The 27,469-nt window shown below is 45.3% G+C and overlaps 1 protein-coding gene across 2 annotated transcripts; it reads left to right on the forward strand.

The window, feature by feature from the left end:
• On the forward strand, window positions 1-25,784 carry Homer2 (homer scaffold protein 2). 2 transcript variants are annotated; one of them, XM_035441364.1, is made up of 7 exons: window positions 1-132; window positions 12,547-12,639; window positions 16,694-16,833; window positions 20,692-20,848; window positions 22,739-22,849; window positions 23,652-23,732; window positions 24,687-25,784. In XM_035441364.1, the coding sequence occupies exons 1-7, from the start codon at window positions 31-33 to the stop codon at window positions 24,873-24,875; spliced, it is 873 nt and encodes a 290-aa protein (XP_035297255.1). In that variant the 5' UTR covers window positions 1-30; the 3' UTR covers window positions 24,876-25,784. The 2 variants fall into 2 exon arrangements, with proteins under 2 accessions (XP_035297255.1, XP_035297256.1); XM_035441365.1 differs by having other exon boundaries at window positions 16,727-16,833.
• The last annotated feature ends 1,685 nt before the right edge of the window (window positions 25,785-27,469 follow it).

Here is a 27,469-nt window from a genome sequence, read left to right on the forward strand (position 1 = left end):
GTGATTATAAACAGCACCATCACCCCGAACATGACTTTCACCAAAACCTCACAGAAGTTCGGCCAGTGGGCTGACAGCAGAGCCAACACAGTGTTCGGCTTGGGGTTCTCTTCAGAGCAGCAACTCACAAAGGTATGTGCCCTCCTGGCATTACAACAAAGGCATGTGCCCTCCCGGCAGTGTAAGGAGAGTGGTTGGATGCCCTCTCTCCCTTAGCTGCTCTCTGTGGCGCTGTGTTGGAGGAGGTGCCCTCTCTCAAACAGCAGACTTCTTGAAAACTGAGTGGTCTATGGCGGAAAGGAAGTTCATCTCCAACAAATGCTGTTCCCTTGGAAGCTCGAGTAGCCCGACTGGCCTGGTGGTATTTTGGGCATCCATTAGACCCCTTATTATTTCCTGAGGCTGAAAAACTTCCTTATCAGAGTCCAGAAACACAGGGCAAGAAGCAGAAGTGTTGAGGTCAGGTATAGTTAAGATATGAAATGTGTCATCCCTGGTTTCATGCTGTTTGGGAATACTGTGGAATCTTCAGGATGTGAGACCTTGGTGAAGGAAATGTGTCTCTAGGAGCCAGCCTTGAGATTTTATAGGTTGGCCTCACTTCCTGTCCACTCTTGGTGTGGCCAGATTTTTCCTTCCCAGCCAAGATGATCCACACCCCTTTTTAAGTTATGACCTCTTCCTCCCTTACACTGTTTCTTGTTGGGTGTTTGGTCACAGCAATGAAAAGGGTAACTGAGTTACTAGGACACTGACTAGGATGGGACTCTCCTCCGCCCCATCCCACTCTGCTGGACTTGGGGACTGTGACTCTGGAAGGTGGGATACTCCAGTAGGGATAAGCACAGTGCCAGCAGAACTCTGCTTGATAAAGCATCCTGGCCACCAGACTCCTGCTTCTCTGCATCTGAGAAGCTGCCATCTCCACAGACTCCCGAGGTCTGCAGCAGCAGCATGTGGTACAAAAGGTACAAGATGAAGGTGTGAGGAGCAGGGCTGGCCGAAGCATGGCTGTCTCAGAAGTATGATCCCTAGTGAAGTAGGGGCCCAGTGTGGCCAGCTTCTCCAGGAGCGTGTGCTTCAGATGCTCACTGCTGCACCATGAATAGCTGGATGCTCTGTGGGGTCAGAGGTCAGGGTGACTATGGAGAGCAGGAATGTGTCTTGAGTAGGCCATGTGACACCTTTTCCTCTGGCACTATGACCAGGTCTTTTGATCCTGAGGAGGTTGTACCTGGGCACCCGCAGAGCCCTTACATGACTTGAAAGATGCTCTTCTGAAGAGTAGGGATTCTTAAGGGGCGGCCACATGGAAATATGACTGTTTTTAGGCTCTGGTTACACTTGAGTCCGGTGACATTGCTAGCCCCAAGTCTGTCACTAGTTAGTGACAAAATTGCCCAACTCCGTTTCTTCCCTTCCCATATACCTCTGACCTCTTGACCATTTTCCAGGGTCCAGTGTAGATCTGAAGCTGGGCCACTTTCCTGGTGTCCTTGGCTCAGTAGGGTGTTCTAAGGCATGCCCCCAGGGGTGTCATGTTGTCATTCCAGCAGCAGGAAGAAGCAGTCATAGCTCCAGCACTGGCACTTTAATATGTGCTACAGAGGGAAGCTGCAGGCACCTCACCAAGTCTTCTCTGACATGACTGCTACAAGTCAGCTTTTGGCTGGTTTTGTAGGGCATGCTGGGATTTCTGGATTTTATTTTGTGACCATAGAAGGATTTAAACCCAAAAAGTCAAGTGATCAGATTTGCATTTCAGATATTCTTCAAGTGAGTCGGATTCATTTCAGGGTACAGCTGATGAAGAGTTGAGTAAGAGGTGGGGAATTTTAAATAATTTTTTTTTAATTGGCAGACCTTGGTCAGACAGGAGGGAGGCTGAGACTCTGGGATGATGATGGATGGAAGACAGCAACACCCTCTTCTACAGTGGGGAGTGGGACAGGTGTGGTGTGATGCTGCCTGAGAGTGAGTGGTCAGGACCTCTATCTGAAATGGAGCAGGGATTCGTGTGGTTTCCAACCCACAGAGCTGCCTGGTGGGGAGAGGAGATGCCAGGATCCCCCTTATCTTACCCAGCACTCACCCCCATAACTTCCTGATACCTTCGAGCCTCAGGCTGTGGGGAAGCATCCAGTTGTATCTCAGCACATACCTCTGCTTCTGTCTATGGCCAGAAGTTTCTGGAGCCTGGGATAGTCTGAAAGAACCATTCATAGCTTCCTGGTCCAGTGTCTTTCATTCTGTAGAGGAGACAAGGTAGTGAGGACAGATAGAGGGGAAAACACCCGTGGAAAAGGATCAAAAGGAAAACTACAAACAAAAAGTAGGACAGAGGAGAGTTCGGTTCTTCCTGCCTTGGAGAATTGAAGAGACCTTGACTGTGCTACTTCCAGTTCCTCCCAGACGAAGAGAATAACCTATTATTAAGGAGGAGTGTCCCGTCTTCCTGAATCACTTGGTCTCTGGCAGCACTGGCCTCTCTGCTCTGTGACTGTGACCCGCCATCATCACAGAGACTTCTGAAACAAGCTCTCAAATATGTCCTTTGTCCAAAATATTTCAAATCAGCATTTCCTTTCTCTTTGAAGGGGCCGATTAACCACACACTGATAAATTGCCCCGAATAGAGGCTAGCAGCCAGGACAAGTGGCAATTAGGTAGCACAGAGGGAACCTGGGCCTGAGGGGTTCCTGAGGCTTGCATGCTGGAGGGCAGCTGTGACTGAATATTCCTGGCTTCTCAGCACAGCCACCCACAGACCTACAGGGGGATCGGTAATCAGGCCTTGTGGGCAGGACAAAGAAACACCAGTGTGGACATTTTCACTGAAGAGTGCTTTATATGAACTTCTCTCTCCAACCCCCAGAAAGAAAATAGATACCTTGTTCTTAGCTCTCACGTAGAAGGACTGCTCAGCAGCCACAGCCCAGGAAGTATCGCACAGAATCTTTCTGCTCTTTAGACAGGCTTTCCAAAAATAATAAAACTGTATATTCCTGGAATGGAATTGGGGTCTGTGTGTCCACTGGAGAAGACACGATAACTCACTCAGCCTACTGAGGAATGTTGGAACGGAGCGTACATTCTCTGCTAAGATGAGGTCATGGGAAGAGACAAAGGTAGAACCAGGTAGAAGAGCGAGTGAGTCCGTCATTAACATTTATTCTTTCTGACCTCTGACCTCACATGCCCACCGTTCTGGGCTTGCTTCCTTCCCATTCGTTGCAGACAGAGGAAACATGTTCTTCCATTAGGGTGAACTGCCCAAAAGAGAATTTTCACTGCTGTATGGTGGATGCATCTCAACCCACATGCCTATGTGGTGTTCGATTTCAGCTTCAGTACTTTAATTGGAGTGTGCTAATTATCTTAATTGTCATTGACTTAATGGAGAATCACCTGAGAAGGCTCTCAATGAGGGCTTGTCTATGTTGGGTTGGCCTGTGGGCATGTCTATAGGGGGTTGTCCTATAGAACAAGGACGGCAGTCCACTGTGGGCAGCACCATTCCCTTGGCAGCAGGTCCTATGCAGTGTAAGAGTGGGGATAATTGAGCTGACCACAAGCAAGTGAGCATTCATTTCTCTCTGCTGTTGTCTGTGGATAGAAAGAGGAATTTCAAGCTCCAGATGCTGTGACTTCCCCACAGTGGTAGAATATAACATGAGATTGTGAGCTAGAATAAACCTTTTCTTGCATAAGTTGCTTTTTGTAAGAGTATTTTAACCTCAGCAACAAAAACAAAACTAGGTCAGGGCCCAATGAGATGTCTCGGTTGTTTTGGGTATCAGTCTAATGACCTGAATTCAACCCCTGGGACCCACATGGTGAAAGGAGAGAAATAACTCCAGAAAGCTGTCCCCTGACCTCCACATGCTTGTCATGGTATATGTGTACACACAATAAATAAACATGATACAAAATTTAAATAAAATTAATCTATAATCCATATAATATCCTCTGGCATTCCCTTTATTAATAATGTATAGTCATAAGAGCATTACCCAGCCTCCTGTCACCCAGTTGTCTGAATTAAAGGCCAATTTTCTATCTTAGGGCTATCAGACATTCTTCTAATATGTTTTAGTTAGAGTATTTTTGGCTGCAAGTAACTGAAAACAATAATCACAGTGCTTAAACGTTATAGGATTAGCCTTTTTATGCAAGGAGAAGTCCTGAGACAGGCTGTTGCTGACACTGTTGTAGAATGGGTGTGGGTTCACGCTGGTCCATGGAATGAAGGCAGAGGTGCTCTAGGGACGATTTTAGCCTTTCCAACAACAGGGGGACTCAGCCTTTTGCAGACTAAGATGATCTCCCTTTGCCCAGGGCTTTTTATTGTTATCCAATTAAACCTTTAGCAAGTTCATTTCCATATCCCAAAACATCATATCTGAGTCTCTCAAAGGGACAATGTCAAACGCAAGGAATACCACTGGTGTGCTGGGGTTTTTCCCAACCAAGTTTGCATAGTCTTTGAACCCTAGGAATCTCTCAGATAAGACTTCAAACAGGAACAGGAGACAGGGTAGCAATTCACAAAGGCAGGTCAAAGCTAGGTGTAAACATTCTGGAGTCAAACTAGCTGCAGAAATCTGTAGGGCCTCTTCCTACATGGCACTGTGTGGTGGTTTGAGTAAGAATGGACCCCATAGGCTCATATTTGTTTTTGCTTCAGTTTTTTTTTTTTTTTTGAATTAGAAACAAGATTGCTTTACATGACAATCCAGTTCCCTTCTCCCTCCCGCCCTCCCCACCCCCCCCAACTAAAACCCTACCTATCACATATCCTTTCTGCTCCCCCTGGGTGGTGAGGCCTTCCATAGGGTGTCATCAGAGTCTATCATATCCTTTAGGATAGGGCCTAGGCCCACCTCTGTGTGTCTTGGCTCAGGGAGTATTCTTCTATGTGGAATGGGCTCCCAAAGTCCACACCTATGCTAGGGATAAATACTGAACTACTACAGGAGGTCCTGTAAATTTCTGAGGTTTCATCAATGAAATCCATGTTCCTGGGGTCTGGATCAGTCCCATGCTGGTATCCCAGCTATCAGTCTGGGGAGCAAGAGTTCCCTGATGTTCAAGTCAGTTGTTTCTATGGGTTTCACCAGCCTGGTCTGGACCCCTTTGCTCTTAACTAGTCCTTCTCTGCATCTGGATTCCAGTTCAGTTCGATGATAAGCTATGGGTGTCTGCTTCTACTTTCATCAGCTGCTGGATGAGGGCTATAGGATGGCATATAAGTCAGTCATCAATCTCATTATCAGGGGAGGGCATTTAAGGTAGCCTCTCCTCTGTTGCTTAGATTGTTAGCTGGTGTCATCTTTGTAGATCTCCAGACATTTCCCTAGTTCCTGATTTCTCTGTAAACCTAAAATGTCTCTCTCTATTATGGTATCTCCATTCTTGTTATCTTCTATTCTTCCCCTGACTCAATCTTTCTGCTCCCTCATGTCCTCTGCATCCATCCTCTTCCCTTCTCATTCTCCTAGTTCCCTCCCCCCTTTTCCCATGCTCTCAATTTGCTCAGGAGATGGTGACCCTTTCCCCTTCTCCAAGGGACCATGTATGTCTCTCTTAGGGTCCTCCTTGTTTACTAGCTTCTCTGGCAGTGTGGATTGTAGGCTGGTAATCCTTCACTCTATGTCTAAAATCCACATATGAGTGAGTACATATCATATTTGTCTTTGTGTGATTGGGTTACCTCACCCAGATTGGTTTCTTCTAGTTTCATCCATTTTCCTGCAAATTTCAAGATTCCATTGTTTTTTTTCTGCTGAGTAGTACTCCATTGAGTAAATGTACCACATTTTCTCCATCCATTCTTCGGTTGAGGGGCATCTAGGCTGCTTCCAGTTACTGGCTATTACAAATAGTGCTGCTATGAACACCGTTGAACAGATATCCTTGTTGTATGAATGTGCTTCTTTTGGGTATATGCCTAAGAGTGGAATTGCTGGATCTTGTGGTAGACTGATTCCCATTTTCTTGAGGAGTCACCATACAGATTTCCAAAGTGGCTGTACAAGTTGGCACTCCCACCAGCAGTGGAAGAGTGTTCCTCTTTCTCCGCATCCTCTCCAGCATAAACTGTCATTGGTGTTTTTGATTTTGTAGGCTCATATTTGAATGCTTGGTCATCAGAGAGTGGCAGTGTTTGAGAAGGATTAGAAGGACTAGGAGTTGTGGCCTTATTGGAGGAAGTATGTCACTGGGGGTGGGCTTTGAGGTTTCACGGTCACACCAGGCCCGGCATATCTTGCTCACTTTCTGTCTCTGAACCATGCATGCTGTCATGCCCCCCCCCAATGATAGTAATATACTAACCCTCTGAAACTGTAAGCAAGTCCCCAATTAAATGCTTTCTTTCACGAGTGGCCTTGGTCATGGTGCTTCCTCCAGGGTCTGAACAGTAACTGAGACACCCAGGTTCCATGCTGTTGGATCTGAGTTTGCCACCTTTTATTTTGTTTGTTTTACTTTTTTGTCAGTCTTTCTTCTCAAGCTGTACGCATCGCATATGCATTCAAGGAAGAAAGCAGAAGGAAGGGAGGTGAGGGTGGTGCCCAGCACTTTCCTGAGACATACTGGGACAGGCATCATCTTTGGCTCCCCAGCAGCCTGGGTCCTCAGCCCACCACACCAAAACACAATAAATAGTAAAGTAGGTTGCCATGATCAACCTAGACCACTCCCATTCCTTTTCACAGTCCCAGACAACTGTGAGATTCTGCTAAGCTAATAGGAAGTAAAATACTCAGTTTTTAGTAGGCAAGCAGTAGGAATCAGGTCTTCCAGGTAGACCCCCACCTCAAAGCAGGGACACATAAGATAGTGGTAATAGTCTCATTTTTCATGAATGATGATAATTTTGATTAAAATCATTGCAACTTTAGAAAATGACCTCAGAATTTTAAAAAGCAAGCCGAGTGTTTGGCAATATATTTCAGAAAACACTGTTTTGATAGCCTTTGATCCATGAGATTCACTATAGGAAACTGTAAGGAAATATTCATAGCAAGATGCAGCTACTATAGGGATTTTCTTGCAAGATCAGAGAAAAAAGAGACAAACTAGAAAATCCAATGTAAGGAAACTAGCTAGCTGGATGTGGTGATGTATGTCTTTATTCCCAGCACTTGGGAGGGAGAGACAGGCAGAACTCTGTGAGTTCCAGGCCAGCCTGGTCTACATAGTGAGACCCTGTATTTAAAAAAAAAAAGGAAATTGATTAAATAGCCCAGTGTGTCCTTCAGGATAATATTATACAGCAATTAAGGTAATTTAGTAGAAGATCATATAAATGCTTGGAATATTATTAATTTTAAAAGTAGTTACAAATGAGATAGACAATATCAGTTCATTTTTAAAAGATGTGATGAGTACATATATGCATGTACAAAGTTTATATGCTCAGTGTTCATGACTGATGAGACCATAGGTTCTAAAAACATCTTTTAGGGCTTCCGAGGTGGCTCAGCAGGTGTAAGGCCTTTGCCACATAGCCTAAGTTTGATCCATGAGACCCACATAAAAGTGGAAGGAGAGAACTGATTTCCAGACTGTCTTCTGACTGCCTAATGCACACACAGATGCAATAATGATAAAAAATTAACAGTATTTTTACAAGCTGACAAGTATATCTTCTTTTTAATATAATAAAGGAGAAATATTAGAACGCTTTAGGCCCAGAGGTGGTTTCCACCAGAAAATAATCTTTTGGGGACTTCCGTGCCTGGCTGTGCTCTCCCGGTAGTTGGAGGCTGTGAAAGGATGGTTCTCCCATCAGCCTCACAGGGCCTTGGGTCGTTTCCAGTTTTTCATTATTGTTGATAATGTTAGGATTATGATTTTTATATTGAAGGCCCCTTTTTTCATATTCTCAATTATTTTCTCTGCAGTTCCCCAGAAGTGATATCACTGCATCAGTAGGTATGAATATTTTTGTCACTCACAATATGTGCTTCCAAATTGCTTCTCAGTGGGGCTGTACCAAAACATGCTACCAGAAAGATCTTGCCAGCACCGGGGTTTATGATTGTATTTAGTGTGTGCTAATTTTACAGGCACAGAACAGTAACTCATTATTTTGCTTCAGATTTCCAGCCAGGCGGAACAATCCTCTGTATAGATTGTTTATTTGCTGTATTTTCACTCATGAATTTTGCTGTTCACCTATTGGCATTTTCATCTTTTCTTTTTATCTTGTACAAACTCTGTTAAAAAAAAATAATAGTCTTTTGTGTGTGTGTTGTCCTATTGTGGCTAAGAGCATTTTCCCTGGCTGTTGTTTCCCTTCTGAGTTAGGGGATTTTATTGTTGTTTAGTTTTGTTGTTGGTTTTTATTTCTTCATTCTAAGGCTTTGTATAGTCACCCTTGTCACAAGTCTGTGATTTTCTTCCATGGCCTCCAAGTTTAGAAAATTACTCTCCTATCCCTCAAGCAGCAGTCTGATAAATGCTTGATTCTGTTTGCACCCTGGCCTGGCTTTTTTAAGGTTGGTCTTTCTCCTAGCTGCCTTTTAACTCACCAGGGGCCCTCAGCACACTTTCCTACTTACCATAGCTGAATAAGCTTCCCTGTTATTTGCCGTTCCCCTCCTCCTGTAAGCTCATTTTTGTTCAGCAAATAGGACCCAGTTCTCAAGGCTCACTCTGCTCTACCCTGTATCAACTGATAACCTGCAGATTTGTTGTGTTTACTTATTTTTTGTTGTTGTTTTGGGGTTTTGTTTTTGTTTTTGTGGGCTTTTTTTTTTTTTTTTTTTTTTTTTTGAGATAGGGTGTCACACTATAGTCCAGGCTGGCTTAGAACTCATTGTATAGCCAAGGCTGGCTGGCTTTAAACTCTGGGTAATCCTCCTGCCTCTTAGCTTCTCAAGTGTTGAGATTATAGGCATGAAATACCATGCTCAGCTTATAGTATATTTTAAGTGAGCATTTCTTCAAAATGTATCTGATAGGGATTCTTTTGTTTATAAATAGTACTTTGAAGATTTATTCATTTTTTATTTTATGTTTTGTGCCACCTGAATGCAGTGCCCAGAGAGGCCAGAAGAGGGCATCAGAATGCACCAAAACTAACACTAGAAATGGTCGTGAGCAGCCATGTGGGTGCTGAAACCAAACCCCTGCCCTCTGCAAGATCACCAAAGGCTCTCAACAGCTAAGCCATCTCTCCAGCTTCATTCTCCTCTTTTATTAGTTTAAAGCCTTTTTGTCTTCTGAAAATTCCTTTTTAGTTTGTGTCTGTTTGAATGTAAGTAAAATACTTCACAAACTTGGAGTTCCTTTGTGGAGAGGGAACAAGTCTTCGACGTGATTGTTCCCTATCTCAGTAGGCAGGAAAGCTCGTCCATTCAGGAATAAACACACTGTGTCTGGGATGGGGGTGGGGGAGGGGAAGCAGTTTACCAGAAGGAGAAGGGCCTCTCCTCACCAGGAGTTCCCCAAAGAGGGTATTCGCCATCCTCCATTCTCACTGATGAGTCTCGTGTGTGTGTGTGTGTGTGTGTGTGTGTGTGTGTGTGTGTGTGTGTGTGTGTGTGTGTGTGTTGTGTGTGTGTGTTTTTTTTCAAGACAGGGTTTCTCTGTGTAGCTTTGGAGCCTATCCTAGCACTCCCTCTGGAGACCAGGCTGGCCTCGAACTCACAGACCAGGCTGGCCTTGAACTCACAGACAGAGATCCGCCTGCCTCTGCCTCCCAGGTGCTGGGATTAAAGGCGTGCGCCACCAACACCTGGCGAGTCTCGTGTGTTTTTTTTTAATATTTTTATTTATTTTTTATGTATACGACATTCTGCTCCCATGAATATCTGCACACCAGAAAAGGGCACCAGATCTCATAACAGATGGTTGGGAGCCACCATGTGGTTGCTGGGAATTGAACTCAGGACCTCTTGAAGAGCAGTCAGTGCTCTTAACCTCTGAGCCATCTCTCCAGCCCGAGTGTTTTAAGAAGCAGATAAAGTGATTTTCTTTTGACAGCTCTGGAGTGATCAAGTCTGAAGCCCCATGTCTGCAGCTTGGTTAGTAGGCCTGCAGGGGGCGCAAGCTGCACCAGGAAGAATGTGCTCTTCTGCTTACACCTGTTGGGGCCGGACTCTGGGCTTGCCAGCACCTACTGTCTGACAGGGCTCCCAGTGCTGCTCAGAGAAGGGAGCTTGTGCTCACCCCAAATGAGCACAAATGAGCACTCAGGCTTTTCTTGTTTCTCAGTGCTCTCCCCTGGTTTATAATACCAGCATTATCTATCAAACCATTCTCTGCACTGACAACAAACTGCTGTGTGAACTCAGTCCCCTTACTAGTCAGTGACTATGAGCCAGTAACTGGTAGGATTTTCCTGTGACTTTAGGGTTTTTATGTAGCATGAATAACAATAATAAATAAATAAATAAATACCCAGAAACAGAAATGGGGTTAAAGACCAGAAAAGCAAAGTAGCCAACCACCATTGGAGAGTTCTCACCTCTACCAAAGCTGGGGCAATCCTGTCCTCAGCGTGGCTGGCAACTGTAGTCTGCATGAGACCCTGAGCTCCTGTCTTACAGTCTTCTCTAGTGCTGGGATTAAAGGTGTGTACCACCACTGCCCAGCCTCTATGGCTAGTTTTGCATTCTGATCTTCAAGCAAGCTTTATTAGGCCATAAACAATATATCACCACATTTTAAAAAAGATTCTTTAAGTGTTTCCTTTCAGTTATGTGTATATGCAAGTCTTAGGGTGGGTTTGTGCACCGAATAGAGTGCACAGAAACCCCAGAAGAGGGTGTTGGGTCCCCGAGCTGAAGTTGCAGGTGGTTGTGAGCCATCTGACATGTGTGCTGGGAACCAAACTCAGGTCCTCTACAAGAGCAGTATGTGCTCTTAACTGTGAGTCATCTTTCTAGCCCTGACTTTGGGATTTTTTAAATTATGGAGATACTAAAACATTTTAAAAAATAGAGAACATAGACCAGTAAATACTGCACTTATCACCCAGATTTCAGTTTTCATTGTATTGGTTTCTTTTCTTAGTGCTGTGATAAAAGCAACCTAAAGAAGGGTTTCTTTTGGCTCATCTTTTAATGGTGGGGTTCATCAGAGTAGTCTGGTTCCATTGCATCTGTAGACAGGGAGTGGCTGGCTGGTCCTATTGAGTCTGTAGACAGGAAACAGAGAAGCAAATGCCAGTGCTCGGCACCCGCTCCCTTTATGTATTCTCAGATCCCAGCCTATAGGATGGGATCTACATTCAGGGTCTATCTTCCCACCTCAGTTGAACCTCTTTGGAAACACCCTCATAGCCTACAAAGAAGTGTGTCTCTTAGGGAGTTACAAATTGATTCAGGCTGATAGTGAAGATTAACCATCACTTAGCATTTTGTCACGTTTTGTCCTTCTTGCTAAAGTATTTAAAAGCAAATTATGTGATAATTAAAGATCTAACCATAGGCTATTTATTTCGGTTTTTCTGTTTTGTACCTCAAACTACCCCCCAACATTTTAAGTGTTTGTTTTGTGGTTGCTGCTGCTTGTAGGGGTCTAATTGTTTATATCAGGCTGCCCTGGACCTCTTTCTGTGGCATGAGCTGGATTTAAACTTTTAATTCTGTCACCTCAGCCTCCCAAATTCTGGGGTTACAGGTATGCACCACTGAACCCAGCCTCATTTTCCCTTTGCATGCCATTAACTTCCAAGTTCTTGATTCCTTCAATGGAGTTTGGACTTTCCCATGGGTTCTTTCTTTTTTTTTTTTTCTTCCTTCTTTTTTTTTTTAGAGTTTAATGTATCCATGTTTTTTTAATTTTTTCATTTTAATTAGAAAGAAAATGACATTTTACATGTCGATCCTAGGTCCCTTCCCCTCTCCTCCTTCCCTGTCCCCTACCCCCAAACTAACACCCTACCTATCCCATACCCTTTCTGCTCCCAAGGGAGGGTGAGGCCTTCCATAGGGGATCTTCAAAGTCTGTCTTACTCTTTGGGATAGGGCCTAGGCTAACCCCTTTATGTCTTGGCTCAGGGAGTATCCCTTCATGTGGGATGGGCTCCCAAAGTCCATTCCTATGCTAGGGATAAGTACTGATCCAACAAGAGGCCCCATAGATTTCCTAGGTCTCCTCAATGACACCCATGTTCCTGGGGTCTGGATCAGTCCCATGATGGTTTCCCAGCTATCAGTCTGGGGACCAAGAGTTCTCCCTTGTTCAGGTCAGCTGTTTCTGTGGGTTTCACCAGCAAGAGCTATATTTCTGTGTCACCTTTGCATTAGGTACTATTAACCAGAGGGTTTCAGATTTGTGCTTTTTCTTAGTTACTGCATCTAGCTAGCATCAGTAACTTTGAAACTGCTTCCAGTCTGACCTTGGCCAATAGTGTTTATTGGAAAAAGGGGTTTCTTATCTTTGTTTTCTTTTAAAGACAGATAAAGATTTTCTGAGATTTGTACGGAATTTATAGGCTTAAAATGGATACAAAATAATAAAGGTGACTACTGCATATGGCCAGGAATAAGATTAAAGTAAGTCCTAATAACTGTTCTGCATGTTCAGTTTGCAGAGAAATTCCAGGAGGTAAAAGAAGCTGCCAGGCTAGCCAGAGACAAGTCCCAGGAGAAAATCGAGACCTCAAGTAATCATTCCCAAGTAAGTAATTTGTCCCTGAAATGAATATGAGTGTGATCAGTAATTGCAATTCCTTATTCCTTGTCACTCTTGGCAAGAAATTGGTAATTTTAACAGCAGGATATTCTGAAGGCATTTTTCAACTATTAGTCCGCTCTTACTGAAGTGAAGTGACATGTTTTTATGAGACTTTGGAATTTCTCAGGTGTAGTACTGTATTCTTGACACAATCAATAGTCCCCAGACTGGGAAGAGGTTATGCAGTCCCTCTGTTTAAAGGTCAGGGAGTAGCATGGTGGATAGAATGCTTACTTCGCCTATTCAAGACCAGGCTTTGTGCCAGTATTGCAAGAGGAGGCGGGGCTTGGTTAGTGCACAGTGTCTATATAGGCCCATCATGCTAGGTTAGGGACAGTGCTGTGCTCTCTCAGAGTCTAGCAACTATGAGGACAGGCAGTATAAGTGGTGGGACAGTGTTTACTGACTGTTGGGAAGTCTATGGTGGGATGCTCTTCAATGCTGCAGGCACCTCCTGCTCACTAGGGGAAATGCTTGACAGACAGGTGGGAGGTGCTATTCCTCAAGCTCTAAGTCCAAAGAGATCTGGCTTTGCCAGGACTTGAGTAGTCTGTCCATTTAAAAGTGTGATAATAATGGCTATAAAGGAGCCATTTAACCTGAGATCTAAAAATACTAGTGTACCTGGTGTCTTTGTTGGTGAGAGAAGACTTGACCATCTTATGGGTTGGGACAGGGAAAGGGAGCCTCCAGGAGCAGACGTGAGATTTGGAATAAGCATGATGGCTGAGCCTAATAACCTGGATATCTGCACCCTTCTGCATCGAGTATGGGGATAAAGTCTGGAGATGCTGCGAGAGCAGGAATTCCTGTTATTTGTCATCAGTTTCACTAACTAGGTGGTCAGCAGACATCGGAGTTGCTCTATGGCTCCTGATACGGAGTTGACATGAGGGTGGTGTAAGTGTACTGCAGGATGTGTCTCAGGAGGCTGCTTGCTGGGAGAAGAATGGCTTGGCCTGGGTAGCTGTGGTGCAAAAAAAGAAAGGGCTGGCTGGAGGGGACAGCTCCAAGAAAGAACCAGAAGGCCAGGACCTGAAATAGTCATGTTCAACACTGACCATGAGCCAAACAGAATAGCCGAAGCCTAGGAAGTAAGGAAAAGAGGTGGAGATGGAGAGCTGTGAGCAGGAGAACCCTCAGAATCACTCATGGTGAGAGTCTGCCGGGGCCCTGGCTTTGCCGGCAGACTCGGTGGCTGGGATGATCCACACAGGCAGGACCTAGGGGTCCTCTAGAAGAGTAATATGCACTCTTGACCACGGAGCCATCTCTCTAGCCTCCATGCCCCTGGGCATGTTTGAAATTACAGAAATGGTTCCTGGAGGAGAGAGTTCTAACACAGTCTTCTTCTGAAATATAAGAAAATATTCTGGCCGGGCATTGGTGGCACACGCCTTTAATCCCAGCACTCGGGAGGCAGAGGCAGATGGATCTCTGTGAGTTCGAGACCAGCCTGGTCTACAAGAGCTAGTTCCAGGACAGCCTCCAAAGCCACAGAGAAACCCTGTCTCGAAAAACCAAAAAAGAAAATATTCTGAAATACAACATTTTTTATACTGATGCCTTTAAATTTAAATGTCCGAATTTATCTTAAAGATTTTGCTCTATGATTATCTTGTTGGATAAATGTACCTAAAAAGATATTAAGCCTTAGTTTTTATTCCTTGTTGCTGATACTTTATTGTCTGTTTTTCTTTTTCTGAACAATCAGTTCCTTATTTTCCTGAACCTTTTCCATGAATGAACACTCTGACCAAGTTTTAAAACTGTTATACAGCTGCATTACCAAAATACTTACAGGTTCTCTCTGTGTGTGACTATTAAAGAAATAAACATAGCATACAATCGAGAAAGAAAGAAAGCCCACCCGCAGTTTGGCTAGGCTCAGTAGTAGAATTCTTGCCCAACAAGCACAAGGCCCCGAGTTCAAACTCCACCATTGGAAGACAAGCACAGACGGTGTGCTATATTGCCATTGAAAGATAGGTTGGTAGTATTGGAAAGTATATAATTTTATTTTTACCTTACTGGTACATTTTTTGTACTACTACTTTTAACCTTTTAAGAAAATACTTTGTAAGTCATGATCATTTCCTCCTGGTCTTCAGTATTCACTTTCAAATCTGCTTTAATTCCCAAAGAACATTCCAGTTTGTATCATGACTTATTCCTACCCCTCACTAAGAAAATGTGTTGATTCCACAGATTAAAAGTGTATTCACCATTGGTTTTTTCCATTTCTAGAGAGATTAAATGTTTTTATGCTTATTGGTTATATGTATTTCTTCTTATGTCAATAGCTTTTTAAAAGAGTTAAAAGTATTTATAGATTGTTTCCTAAGGGCTTTACATGTTTTAATATACCATTAAATATGTAATACAATATTTTTATTAATTCTTTGAGAATTTCATGCAACGTATTTTGATCATAATCATCCCCAACTCCCCCCATATCCACTCTACCCCCTCCCAACTTTTGTCTGCCCTTCCTCTCTTCCCTTCTCTGTCTGCCTCCCACCCACCAAGTCCAATTTGTGCTGCCCTTATACTTTGGGTGTGAGACTGTCCACTGGAGCATGGCTGACCTACCAGGGATCATGCCCTTGAGAATCAGAAAACTGATCCTCCCTCCTCCAGAAGCCGTTATCTGTCAGTAGCTCCTCGGTTAGGGATGGAGGCTCTTACACTCCACCCTCCATGCTGGACTAATGACTGGCTTGATCAGATCATTAAACAGGGCTTGGTCAGGCAGCCACAGCTGCTGGTTTTGCACGTTTTTAATATATGTGGACATTTTGGGCTTATATTGTATAATGAACCTCAATAACCAGTTGTTTTGTTATGGCCCCTATTTCTGCTCCCTGGCCCATGTTTTTAAAGGAAATCTGAATACATCTAAAACTATTTCAATTTATAACTAAAAATTGAGGGCTCTTGGGCCATCAAGATGGCCCAGCAGGTAAGGCCCATCTTGCCATACTTGCCCGATGAACTGAATGATGTCAGTTAAGTCCAAGGTAGCTGCAGCTGAAGAGAATGGATTCCTGAAACTTGTTCTCTGACCTCCACATACTTATCTGCACATGCATGCGTGTGTGTACGTGCACACACACACACACACACACACACACACTCTCTCACACACACACATAAATAAAATTTTAATTTTAATTAAAAAATGACCCAAGGGATTTTCAGCATGGAAAAGATCTTTAAATTTCACTTTTAATACCTGCCCTGCTGCACATATTTTCCCTGGGGTTTTGTTTGCATTTTAATTTTGTTTATGATGCCTGTTTTATAATGCAGAAATTTAAGTTAGTCAAATTTATACATTATTCTCTTCCTGCTGCCTTTGTGCCTATTGGAAGCTAAATAAGATCTAAGATCTTATTCAAGAATAGATGAGGTTTTTCCTCCTGGTGGTTTGTTTTATTACAAAAAACCACTTCAGGATATTCATAAGAATGCTAAGCAGTATTGAAGCCAGCAAACACCGTGTCTGGTTCCTCTGTTTTTAATAAATATGTTGATTATAATGCTCCATAGCCGGGATCTGTACGTCATTTCTGTTTCTGATACTGTTTCTGTATCCTCATGGATTCACTGCTCCTCAGGCTCTCTGTTGTTTATAGCAGTCCCTTTGACAATTGTAACTTCTGTCTGGGTATCTAAGAAGACCAAATAGTCAAGCTTGGCAGGGATTGAAACAGAAAATAGGGACATAAAGTTTGAGTTTAAAAGCTCCAAGTGGTGGCCCCAGGTATTATCTTGTCAGTAAATCGCAGACTTTATGAACTCTGTTTGGTGTGTTCAGGGCCTTTAGGCCCTGGGATTGATTGTCTTGGTTAGCCTTTTTGCTGATTAGTCTACACCGCATTCTGGCTCAATGAGTCGGTTTGTCCAGACTCATAAACACATTTTTTCATTATGCCTAAGTTGCTGCCAGTGTAAGGACAAGTAGTAACATGTGAAGATAATTCACTTTGGCCAGGAATCTGGGTGTGAAACCCCATCTTCCACTCAGGCATCCAGCGTCAATGGGACAGATGATGAGAAGGCCTCACACGCGAGTCCAGCTGACACACACCTCAAGTCTGAGAATGACAAACTGAAGATCGCTTTGACACAGAGGTGAGGCTGCTTCCAAATCCACACCCTCTGTTCTTTATGCTCTGCTTCTCCTGGAAGCCTTTCCTGCTGGTAGGGTCTCAGGAACTGGAAGAGAAGACTGTCCTGCTCAAAGCATCACATTTTACCTCCTGGTTGCAGGAGGAAGACTAGTTGGCTTCACCATCTGTCAGGCCAACCAGTGTCAGTCAGTGGTGTGAGTGTGTTAGTGTGAAGAAGTATGTGTAGAGGATATAAATATGTGTGTGTGTGTGTGTGTGTGAGAGAGAGAGAGAGAGAGAGAGAGAGAGAGAGAGAGAGAGGGTCTGTGTTTTGTTTTTTGAAGAGGAACATTCATCATTTATTCATCTATGAGAAGAAAGAGTTAAACACCCAAGAGAAGTATATAAAACCCTAAGAAATGTCAGCTCTCTTTGAAGAGCCCACACACGCTCTCTGAAGTATGCCCTGTGCCTTTCTGTTAACCATTGTGCTTCAGGTCTGTGTTAAAAATGCCCTTCAATAGCTGGGTGGTGGTGGCACACGCCTTTAATCCCAGCACTCAAGAGGCAGGGGCAGGCGGATCTCTGTGAGTTTGAGACCAGCCTGGTCTACAAGAGCTAGTTCCAGGACAGGCTACAAAGCCACAGAGAAACCCTGTCTTGAAACGCCCCCCCCCCAAAAAATGCCCCTCAATAAACTCCAGTTCTGCTTTAAAAAAAAATCTAAGACTATGAAAAATTATATGAAATCACACACTAAATCAAAAATACTCCTATATATAAAAAGATAGGATACCATTTGAAAAAGAGGTTTCCTTTATAAAGTTAACTAGAACCATAAAGCGCATGGGGATAAAGTTGGTAAAAATGTCCAAGAGGACAGGAAGCAAATGGTTTTTGTTGTTGTTTTGAAACAGGATCTTAGCCTAAGTAAGCCCGGAACTCACTCCATAGCTGAGGGTCATCTTGAATTCCTGGTCTTCCTGCCTCTGCTCCACCAATTCTGGGATCATAAACACTCATCACTTTAAGATGATTTTTGAGGGTCACAAATGAATAATTTTAACACAAAAATATACTATTTGTTATTTTTAAGAATATCTATGGGGGAAAGTTTATGGAGACTAGAGGGATGGCCCAAGGGCTAAGAGTGCTTGCTGCTCTTGCAGGGAACATGAGTTTCATTGCCAAAATCCACATTGTTTGGCTCATAATTGCCCGTAACTCCAGCTGCAGGGGATCCAGCTCTTCCTTTGACCTCTGAGAGCCCCAGCATACATGTGGCACACACACAAATAAAAACACAAATCTTTAAAAAGCATTATAAGTTAACATATAGTTCTACATATTTATTGCATACAGTGTGACATTAAATGAATAAAATTACATGATGATCAAATCAGAGTCGGCAATCCTTCGCTTCAAACACAGGTTCGAGGGTATTGGCTTCTTCTAAGTGGTTCTGTACATTAACACAATCCCCATAGGCATATCAAGGAGACTTAAATTTTAAATGGCAACACAAGCTATCCTTGTGTTTCTGGGTCTTCAGGACTGGCTTGGCACCTTCAGAATTACTCTGCTCACCTGGCTGAGGGCTTTGGCCAGATGCCCCCAGTCTCTTCCTTGTGGCTAAGAAGGTTGTCTACTCTCACCAGACTTCTCATGTCAGAGCTATGTCGCCTTCAGGCCTGTCCTGTCTAAATTCCCCCACTGGCCTGTTGAGGAAACTAGACACAATTAGTAAAGTAGCTCCCTGCCTGAGGTCACATGGCTGAAGCAAGCCTTTGTGCCTCCCATTATGGCATTGCTTTCACTTCCCTCTGCAGCCAGCTTCAGCCCAGCCCAGTCCAGCCCAGCCCAGCTCCAGCCCCAGCTGGAGCCCCCAAAAGGGCTGCCATTCATTGCCCTGGCTCAGCATCCTGGCTGCCATTTGGAACTTAGTTCCTGTGAGCTGACCTAGAAATCGCAGAAAGCATAAGAGGCTTTTAGAGCCCACCTCCTGTGTCTGGATGCTGGCTCTCTTTAGGTGCTTCAAAGACAAAGCTGACCAGTCCCCTTTCTTACCTATTTTTGGTTGTTTAAGTCACAGTGGGATGCCCAGATGAAAATATCCAACTCCCCAAAATAAATGTTTTCCACTCCAAGTTCAGAAAAGCAAGTTAAAGGAATAGCCATGAAGCCATTCCCCTAAATCAGCATAATTCTCTGTCGTCACCTCTAAAATTCATCAGATAAAGACAGTTTACTGAGTTTTTTAATTCAGTGTGGCATTTAAAACCTAAAGCATGCATTTCCCAATCACATTATAGATTCATGAGGCAGTATATAGAAAGATAACATAGTGTTCAGGTAGATAAGTGTATATATTTAAAATGTCTTCTTTTGTCATTAGAAAATGGACGTTCCTCAGCTGGGTAGAAATGTTCTTTGTGTATGTGTGTGCATGTTTCTGTGTGTGCAAGTGTGCATGCATTTGAACTAGTGTGTGTGTGTGTGTGTGTGTGTGTGTGTGTGTGTGTGTGTGAGTGTGTGTGTGTGCGCGCGCGCGAGCACGCACATACATGTGAAGGCCAAAAGTCAACATTGTATGTTCCTCAGGAATCACCTGCCTTGGAGACAGACACAGATACCAAATTACTGTATGTGTCTGAGGAGAGCGAGACTGATTTACTGTGTGTGTCTGCGTGTGTGGGGCATGTATGTGCATGCATGTGGGGTGGCATGCACCTACATGTACATACAGAAACCAGAGGGGGGTGTTGGTGTCTTCCCCTGTCACTTTTCACCTTATTTTTTGAGTCAAGCTTTCTTGCTGGAATCCGAATCTCACCATTTGGCTGGCTGGCTCACCATCTAGTCTCTGCAGTCTGTCTGTCTCTGCCTCTCAAAGCTGGGATTATAGGCACATGTGGCTGTCTATGCCCAGCTTTTACATGGGTACTGAGGATTTGAACTCTGGTCATCTTGCTTTCATAACAATCTAATTATCTAGTGAGCCACCTTTTAGCCCCATTTTTTTGTTATTCTGTTTTGTTTCAGATGGGGTTTCTCTGTAGCTCTGGCTGTTCCAGAACTCTCTCTGTAGACCAGGCTGGCCTCAAATTTATAGAGCTCCACCTGCCTCTGCCTATCCAGTGCTGGGATTAAAGATGTACATCACTGTGCCTAGCTCCCGTTTTGTTTGTTTATGGTGTGGTCTGGTTTTTTGTTTGTTTTGGTTTGGGGTTGGTTTTTTGGTTTTTGTTGTTTGTTTTTGTGAGATGGGGTCTCTCACTGAACCTACAGCTCACCAATCATCTAGACTGTACAGCCAACAAGTCCCAGAGATCCTCCTGCCTCTGCCTCCCACCATGGGGATAACAAACACACAGTACTGCCCCTGGCTTTTACATCAAGCACAGGTCCTCATGCCTGTGCAACAAGCTCCTTACAGGATGAGCTGTCACTCAATTGCCAACAGAACTTTCTATGGGTTTGTCCTGACTGCTCCCTCGCCTCAGGTCACATTCAGTGCTGCAACTATCTGAACAGAAATGAAAGGGGACAGAAGGGAGTGCTGACAGAGGGAACCCTGCTTCCTGTTTGTTGGAAGGGTCTTCTCTGAGCACAGAGGTCAAAGGTGAAACAGGATGCTGTTTGTGCAGTTAAGAACAGAGCTATCCCGGCCCCACTTCAAGGCATCCCTTTAAGAAAAGAACTGGGTAAGGTGACATGTGCACACTAGAAAGAGAAATCAGTTCAGTTGGTGCTGACTGGTAGGCAAGAGTTTGAGCTTGGGGTAAGCAGAGGAGTGATAGAGTTCCCATTCCCCAGCTAATGGAGGTGCAGTGTGAGGGACACCACTCCTAAACTCTGTCATCACTCGTCACCCCTACAGTGCTGCCAATGTGAAGAAGTGGGAGATTGAACTGCAGACCCTGCGGGAGAGCAATGCCCGGCTGACCACAGCCCTGCAGGAGTCCGTAGCCAGTGTGGAGCAGTGGAAGAAGCAGTTCTCCATCTGCCGAGATGAGAATGACCGGCTCCGTAGCAAGGTGGGCTCCAGCAGGCATCGGGACAGAGGCCTGGCCAGCAGGAGATGGGCGGCTCAAGGCCCTTTCCTCTCTTCTCCTCAGCCTCCCTCTCACTCTGCCCTCACCCCACGAGCAGGAGAAAGACATTTTTGTCTCCTCGTTGAACATCTGTCTGTCTTTCTTAGTAGGAGGTCAATGATATAAATTAGTGACTTTGAATTCTTGTTGCTAAGAAAGAGATAAGTGAACAGAACCCCATATTCCTCCCAGGCCGGCCTTTGCTCTAGGTGAGCTTCCTTTAGCATCTCTGTGGCTTGGACTCTCCAGTGGCGGAAAGGGAACCCAAGGATAAGTGAGTAAAATTGATCTGGGAATGCTGAAGAGTCTGTTTCTACAGAAACCCTGCTCCCATCCAAATCATTATTTCTAAAAATGTAAATCTGGGAACAAAAACAGGAGTATATGTTTGACGAGGAGAATGGTGGGCGCCAACTGCCATGCTTTCTGTGGTAACCTGTAACCAGCCCTGGAGTCACTCTTACCTGTTGTTCTGCAGCATTGATGTGGTCATTTGGGGTGCTCAGATGGCCCTGGGGAGCTTCTCAGGTTTTAGACTGTATAATGTGTGAGTCCACGGGGCTTCAGAGAATGCTCCGTAAGTGCAGGGTTTCAGGGACCTGTCCCTTGACCCACGTGTCACCCTTGCCCTGACTGGCCTGGGCAAAGCCACTGTGGTGGAGCCCCACTCACCACCTTCCTTGAGTGCTAATTGCCCGAAGAGCCGCCTCATGTCATTTTCATTTTCAGTCCCCATGATGAGCATGCTGACAGCCAGGGCACGGGGCCAGTTGCTGACTTTGCGTGTTCCTGTCTGAGCCCTGGCTGATCTGCCTGCCAGAGGGATCGATTGCTGCTCCTTTTCAAGCAAAAAGCTGATTTTCTTACTCTAGTCTGAGTGCAATAGCCAAGTGCAACACTGAGGTGTGGGGTGATGTCACCCAGAGCCTGGGAAGGTGTGGACCTCCCTGGGATGAGCTCTTGGAGCGCTTGATTCCCAGGCTGCAGATAGGAGTTGGGATCATCGGTTTCAGTGGGGCGGAGGGTACAGGTCCCCAGGGTCGTGGCAGCTACCACTGAGGAGATGCCTCATGTCAAAGCCTGGCATTGTCTGAGTGTGGTGATGCAGTGTGTCTGCTTTGGATTGTATTATTGGCTCCACTCCTCATCCACTCTGCTCACACATTTTGGTTTCCAAGAAATGCTGAGCAACTCATGACAGAGTCAGTATATGAGGGCTCTGTACTCCCACTCTGCCTGGCTAGCCCTTTTGCAAGGTCAGGCCCATGAAAAGATGCAGCCCAGGGGTTTACTAGTCAGTCTTGAAGGCGATACCCCTGTACACTGCTCCCCAGCCAGGACCCTTCTGTGAGTAACGGTGGGTGGGCTTATCTTGATATGCAGTGGTTGAGATGTCTTTGATTTCCTGTCCAGTAGCGTTGCTAAATCCTACTCGGTCATCTTCAACGCTTGAGATGAAACCAAGGAATTCAGAGCATGATTAAAATGATGTCAAAGCCAGTCTTGGGGAAAGCAGATCAATTCAGGAGACACCTGGCCTGTGACAGATACAGAAAGCAATCCTGAATCTACTTCCATGTGGCCACAGGAGAAATCCATAATCCCAGCACATAGACTGGGTTTCATGACTTACTGGCCCTACTGGATTAAGTAACAAATCTCAGGCAAGCTGTGGGCAGACAGCTCAGGGGAGCTGCATGGTGCCTGTTTGTGGACAGTATAGAAGTGGGGTAGTTTATGGCTCATTTGAAACGAAAGCATAAAAAAAGTTGTGGCCAGCTCATGTTTAATGACTAAGCTAGCATCCTCACCCGAATTGTCATGTTCCCTAAGATTGAGCAGCTGGAAGAGCAGTGCAGCGAGATAAACAGGGAGAAGGAGAAGAACACCCAGCTGAAGAGCAGGATTGAGGAGCTGGAGTCAGAGCTCCGAGAAAAGGAGATGGTGAGTGGAGAGCTCCGAGCGGGCCCTGTGACCCTGGCCTTGTATGTCGACCTCTGTGAGCCAAAGTCTCCCGCTGCCCCTTGCAGTATTGTATCTATGACACTCTAGAGTGAACTGAGGGTGGCGAGTGTAGCTCAGAAGGTAGAGTGCTTGCCTAGCATTCATGAAGCCTTGGGGTTTGGTCCCCAGTACCATGGAAACCCACCATGGTGGTACACACTGTAATCCCAGAGCTCAGGTATAGAAGCAGGGGGATCAGGAGTTCGAAGGCCGTCTTCATCAAGATAAATAAGATGCTATCTGAGAAGAAAAAAAAAAGGGGGGGGAGGTGTGGAGATTTACCAGAATCCCTGGACAGTCTAAAAGGTCATCCTCCAGCAGAAGAGGCATTCTCTTGTCAGGCTCATGCCACTAGAATTTCCATTCTCACAGTCGTTTATATTCTGGGAGGCAGAAAGTTAAGCACACAACACTGGGACGTGGGCAAGTTAACGAAACCTCCTAGGCCTCAGTTTCCCCCACTACAAAACAGCAATTTACAGTGTGGACAGATTTCATGCAGTGATGCATCTAATTAATGTACCACACCCTCAGAGTCATCCGATGCTTCAGAAGGGCATTCCTCCATTGTTGTTCATGTGAGCAAGATGGGCTCTGAGAACAGCACTCACCAGTGTACACACAGCTCAGCAGTTTGCAAGAGTCTGTTTTTAATCATAGCGCAATCGCACGCACGTGTGTGTGTGTGTGTGTGTGTGTGTGTGTGTGTGTGTGTGTTTAAAATTTTTTCTGTCTCCCCCAGGAGTTGAAAGATCTCCGAAAACAAAGTGAAATCATACCTCAGCTCATGTCCGAGTGTGAATATGTCTCTGAGAAATTAGAGGTAAGGGGATGTGAGTTGGTCCCGAGGTAACTGGCATGTTTTCAATCTCTCCACTCTCCCTCCATTTTACATCGAGGAGGGACAAAGGTGGGTTTCCACTCACAAAGGTCTAGTGGTTATGTGTCACCGGCACCCGGGGCTGCCTCAATGGTGGTGGGATTTTTGGTTTCCCTACTTACACAAAGGGTCTTGTGCACAACCAGAGTGTGGGTGACTGTTTCTTGCCCACAGAAAATTCTGCAGAACCACAGCTGACTAGGAAAGGGGCCCATGGGTAGCCTGGATATATAGGGTCAGGGACAAGTTCACCTTGTCCTCTCCCCAGCTGTGATTTTGGGTATTGACCTTAGACTGGCCCTACTTCACTAGTATCAGCTTGCTGGTTTTTCTTCACCCTCAGGGGCCCCCTCACTTTAGGCCCCTTGATACATACAAGGGACGCTTTTTTGAATTGCACAGCCCAGGACTGTATTGATAACCAGTTTCAAAGCACATGTTAAAGAAAGTCCTAGTTTATGCCCACAGAATAATGCTCTTATATGGCAGTAAAAGTCCTTCCTCACAAAGGGCTGGAGGTCAGCTAGAGTCCAAGGAGGGCTCTTGTGGAGCCAAAGAAGCAAGCCATGTTCACTGTCCCAGTTTGTTCTGGCTTTGGTGTAGGATATAAATGAAAGGTGGTCTCCACCGACCACTCCAGGTCTGGGGTCCAGATTTCAGAGCTTCTCTGCTGGAATCTTTGTGAAGCCCCTTGAGCAGGACTCTGCATTGCAGCTTGGGGTGTTCAGGCCAGCTGTTGGTCATCTACCACTTTTAATCCTCCTTCTGGAGAACCAGCAGGAAAGGAATGGCATCACGAACAAGATGGCTTCCTTCCTGACTTCAGGACACTGCTGGTTTGAGTGGCAGCTCCATCCGCCACTGTCTTCCAGACCCTTCTCCCTTTTGTCTTGTCAGGCGGCAGAAAGAGACAATCAAAACTTAGAAGACAAAGTGCGGTCTCTAAAGACGGACATCGAGGAGAGTAAATACCGACAGCGCCACCTGAAGGGGGAGTTGAAGAGCTTCCTTGAGGTGCTGGACGGAAAGATTGATGACCTCCATGACTTCCGCCGAGGACTCTCCAAGTTAGGCACAGATAACTAGGCCACGCGGAGGGAGCCTAGGTCATGAGCCTAGGTCATGAGTCGCAAGTGTGTGTGTGTGAGATGACGTAGGCATAGGACATTCTCCATTTGTGTTGCTTCTGTAAATGCAGGTGCATTCTGTCTGTCTCCAGACCAGTTGCGCCGTCCACTCACTCCTCCAGAATAGAAAATCTCTCGCTTCTCTGGCCTTGTGAGGTTGTGGACAACTGGGAGCTTCTGACTCAGGAATCCAGAACTTGGTCTACCTTAGCCGTTTACGAAGTCAGGGCAGGGATGTTTATATCTTTTTTAAGGGCTGTTGCAACCCTGTGAACTGGGGTGGGGGAAGTCTTTTCTAATCTAAGTATCAATATCCTTTACAACAGGCCACTGGGCGCCTTCTACTGAGTAGCATTCAGGGTGGTGACTCTCTGGCAGATTCTAGGCCATGGGCACATGGGGGGAGCATCTTTTCCCAGTATGCATTGTGATGCTTTAGCAGATGTATCTGACCGTTTGATGTTGTGACACAACACCATCATCCACAAAGTTCACACTCAAGGATGACATAATTGACTTACCCCAAAAGAAATAATTGTCAAAAAAGAGAGTGTTCTAAGTAAGTTTACTATTTTGTGTTGGAGCACATTCATAGCTATCCTTGGCTGCATGTGGCCCTCAGGCTGTAGGTCAAACATACCTACTTGAAAGGAACCATGTAGTGGAGACTTATCCAGAGAGAATAAAACCCAGATGTTTTGGGGTGTGCCTACAGACAGGAAATCACTTGTGCCCACTGTGCCCCATTCTCCCCTGATCTGTGTGGTTGCGACAGTGTTCCTTTTCTCTCTCTCTCTCTCTCTCTCTCTCTCTCTCTCTCTCTCTCTTCCTTCCTTCCTTCCTTTCTTTCCTTCTTCTTCTTCTTCTTCTTCTTCTTCTTCTTCTTCTTCTTCTTCTTCTTCTTCTTCTTCTTCTTCTTCTTCTGTCATTGTTGGTTGATTGGTTGGTTTTTGTTTTGTTTTTATTTCGGAGCATATGCTTATGCTGTGGGAACAGATGCAGGAGGGTGCCTAGCACAGTGCTGGGTATACAATAGGTGCTTAATAAACATTTGTTCAATTAAACATATGAACAGAATTTAGTGTTTTAATCAAACCCCACAGCAGAGTTCAGAGCCCTGTTGAATCATGCATCGTCTCTGTTGTGCTGAAGTGATGATCAGAAATGAATGCAGTTTACCGCAGTCAAACCCAGACTTGGCTGGAGGCAGGAACTGTGGCAATGGGAGTATTCTGGACTACTCTGAGACCCTCCTACAGGGAGCCCAGCCATGATCCCCCTAGAGGCCATTGCCTCTGCGACCACCTTCTCTTCTAGGCAGAGGACCTGTAGACTGAGGCTTCTAGGATACTGGGAGAGCCTGGTATTGGAGATACCCTGGGCTTAGAAGCTTGGCTGGGCTCCTATGATGGGTTTGAACAATTGAGAAGATATCCTACTGGCCATGAGGGTAAGAGAGCGGCCCAGATGGCAGCCCTTGACCTTAGTGACAGAGCAGCTCTGCTCTGCCTAGCTCTGCTGTTCCTTCCTTAGTTCCTGCTAAGGAAGGACCTGGAGCCATAAAGCTCTCCTCTCACAGAGACTTCTCAGTAGAGCCATTGGGCACTCAGGTCCACAGGCATCCTTCCTGAGGAGAGATTGCCCATGGGAGACAAGATGGTCTAAGTCCAGACCCCCGACACTTCTAAATGCTGTGGGCAAGGGGAACTTTGGTATTCCCTGCCTCTCTAAGAACCCTCTAGGTATGTGTTCACACAGTTAGAAATTCTTCCTCTTGACTTGCCATGAGTGAGAAAACAGCCCAAGGAAGGGACTGTGGCGGGCATGTTTGTGACCCAGGCCCTGTGCTAATTTCCAAGTCCCCATCTTTCCTTGCAGTAGCTGAGCAGTCACTCTGATCAAGGAACTTGATTGGAATAGGAAAGGCAGGCTGTCGATATGGAATGCTGAGGTATGTTAAGGGGGACCTGTCAAGTGGAGGTGTCTTGTGGAACCAAAGTAGTCACCTGTGATGTAATTCAGCCCAGGGTACTGCTGGCCTTGCCTTTCCCCGCAGCTCCAGGTAGTTCTCAAGTCAGTAGCAGCTCCCACTGGTGCACTAGGAGAACAAAGACTGGGTTAGCTGTGACCCAGCATGGGGTCAGGGGGACTCTTCTTAGGCCACCTTGGCCTCCTTGTCTTCTGTCAGCAGCCTGGACACATGGCTGCCCAAGAGCAGTGGACACCAGGCTCCTCAGCTTGGGCTTCCAAAGAGCCTCTGTCTACAGAGGCTGTCTTGGCTGGTTGGAATGTGAGCCGGTGGTGGCATGGTCATATGAAGATAGCTGTTAAAGCCCCTTCTTCATCCTCATGGCAGTGACTTCCAAAAGAGCTGAAAATGGAAATGTAGAAAGTTCTGGAAGTCATTATTACAGTGGGCTGAGACCTTTTGTTAGCCAATGAAGAGTTTGGCAAGCTTCTTGTAGCTAGTAGATGGGGAAAATAGAGTTTTTGTGCCATTAGGCTCAAGTATCCTCCAAACTATGGCAACCCAGGAGCCTAAGAGCCTAGGAA

The sequence above is a fragment of the Cricetulus griseus genome, chromosome 3 (genome assembly GCF_003668045.3).
Source record: "Cricetulus griseus strain 17A/GY chromosome 3, alternate assembly CriGri-PICRH-1.0, whole genome shotgun sequence".
NCBI lineage: Eukaryota > Metazoa > Chordata > Mammalia > Rodentia > Cricetidae > Cricetulus > Cricetulus griseus.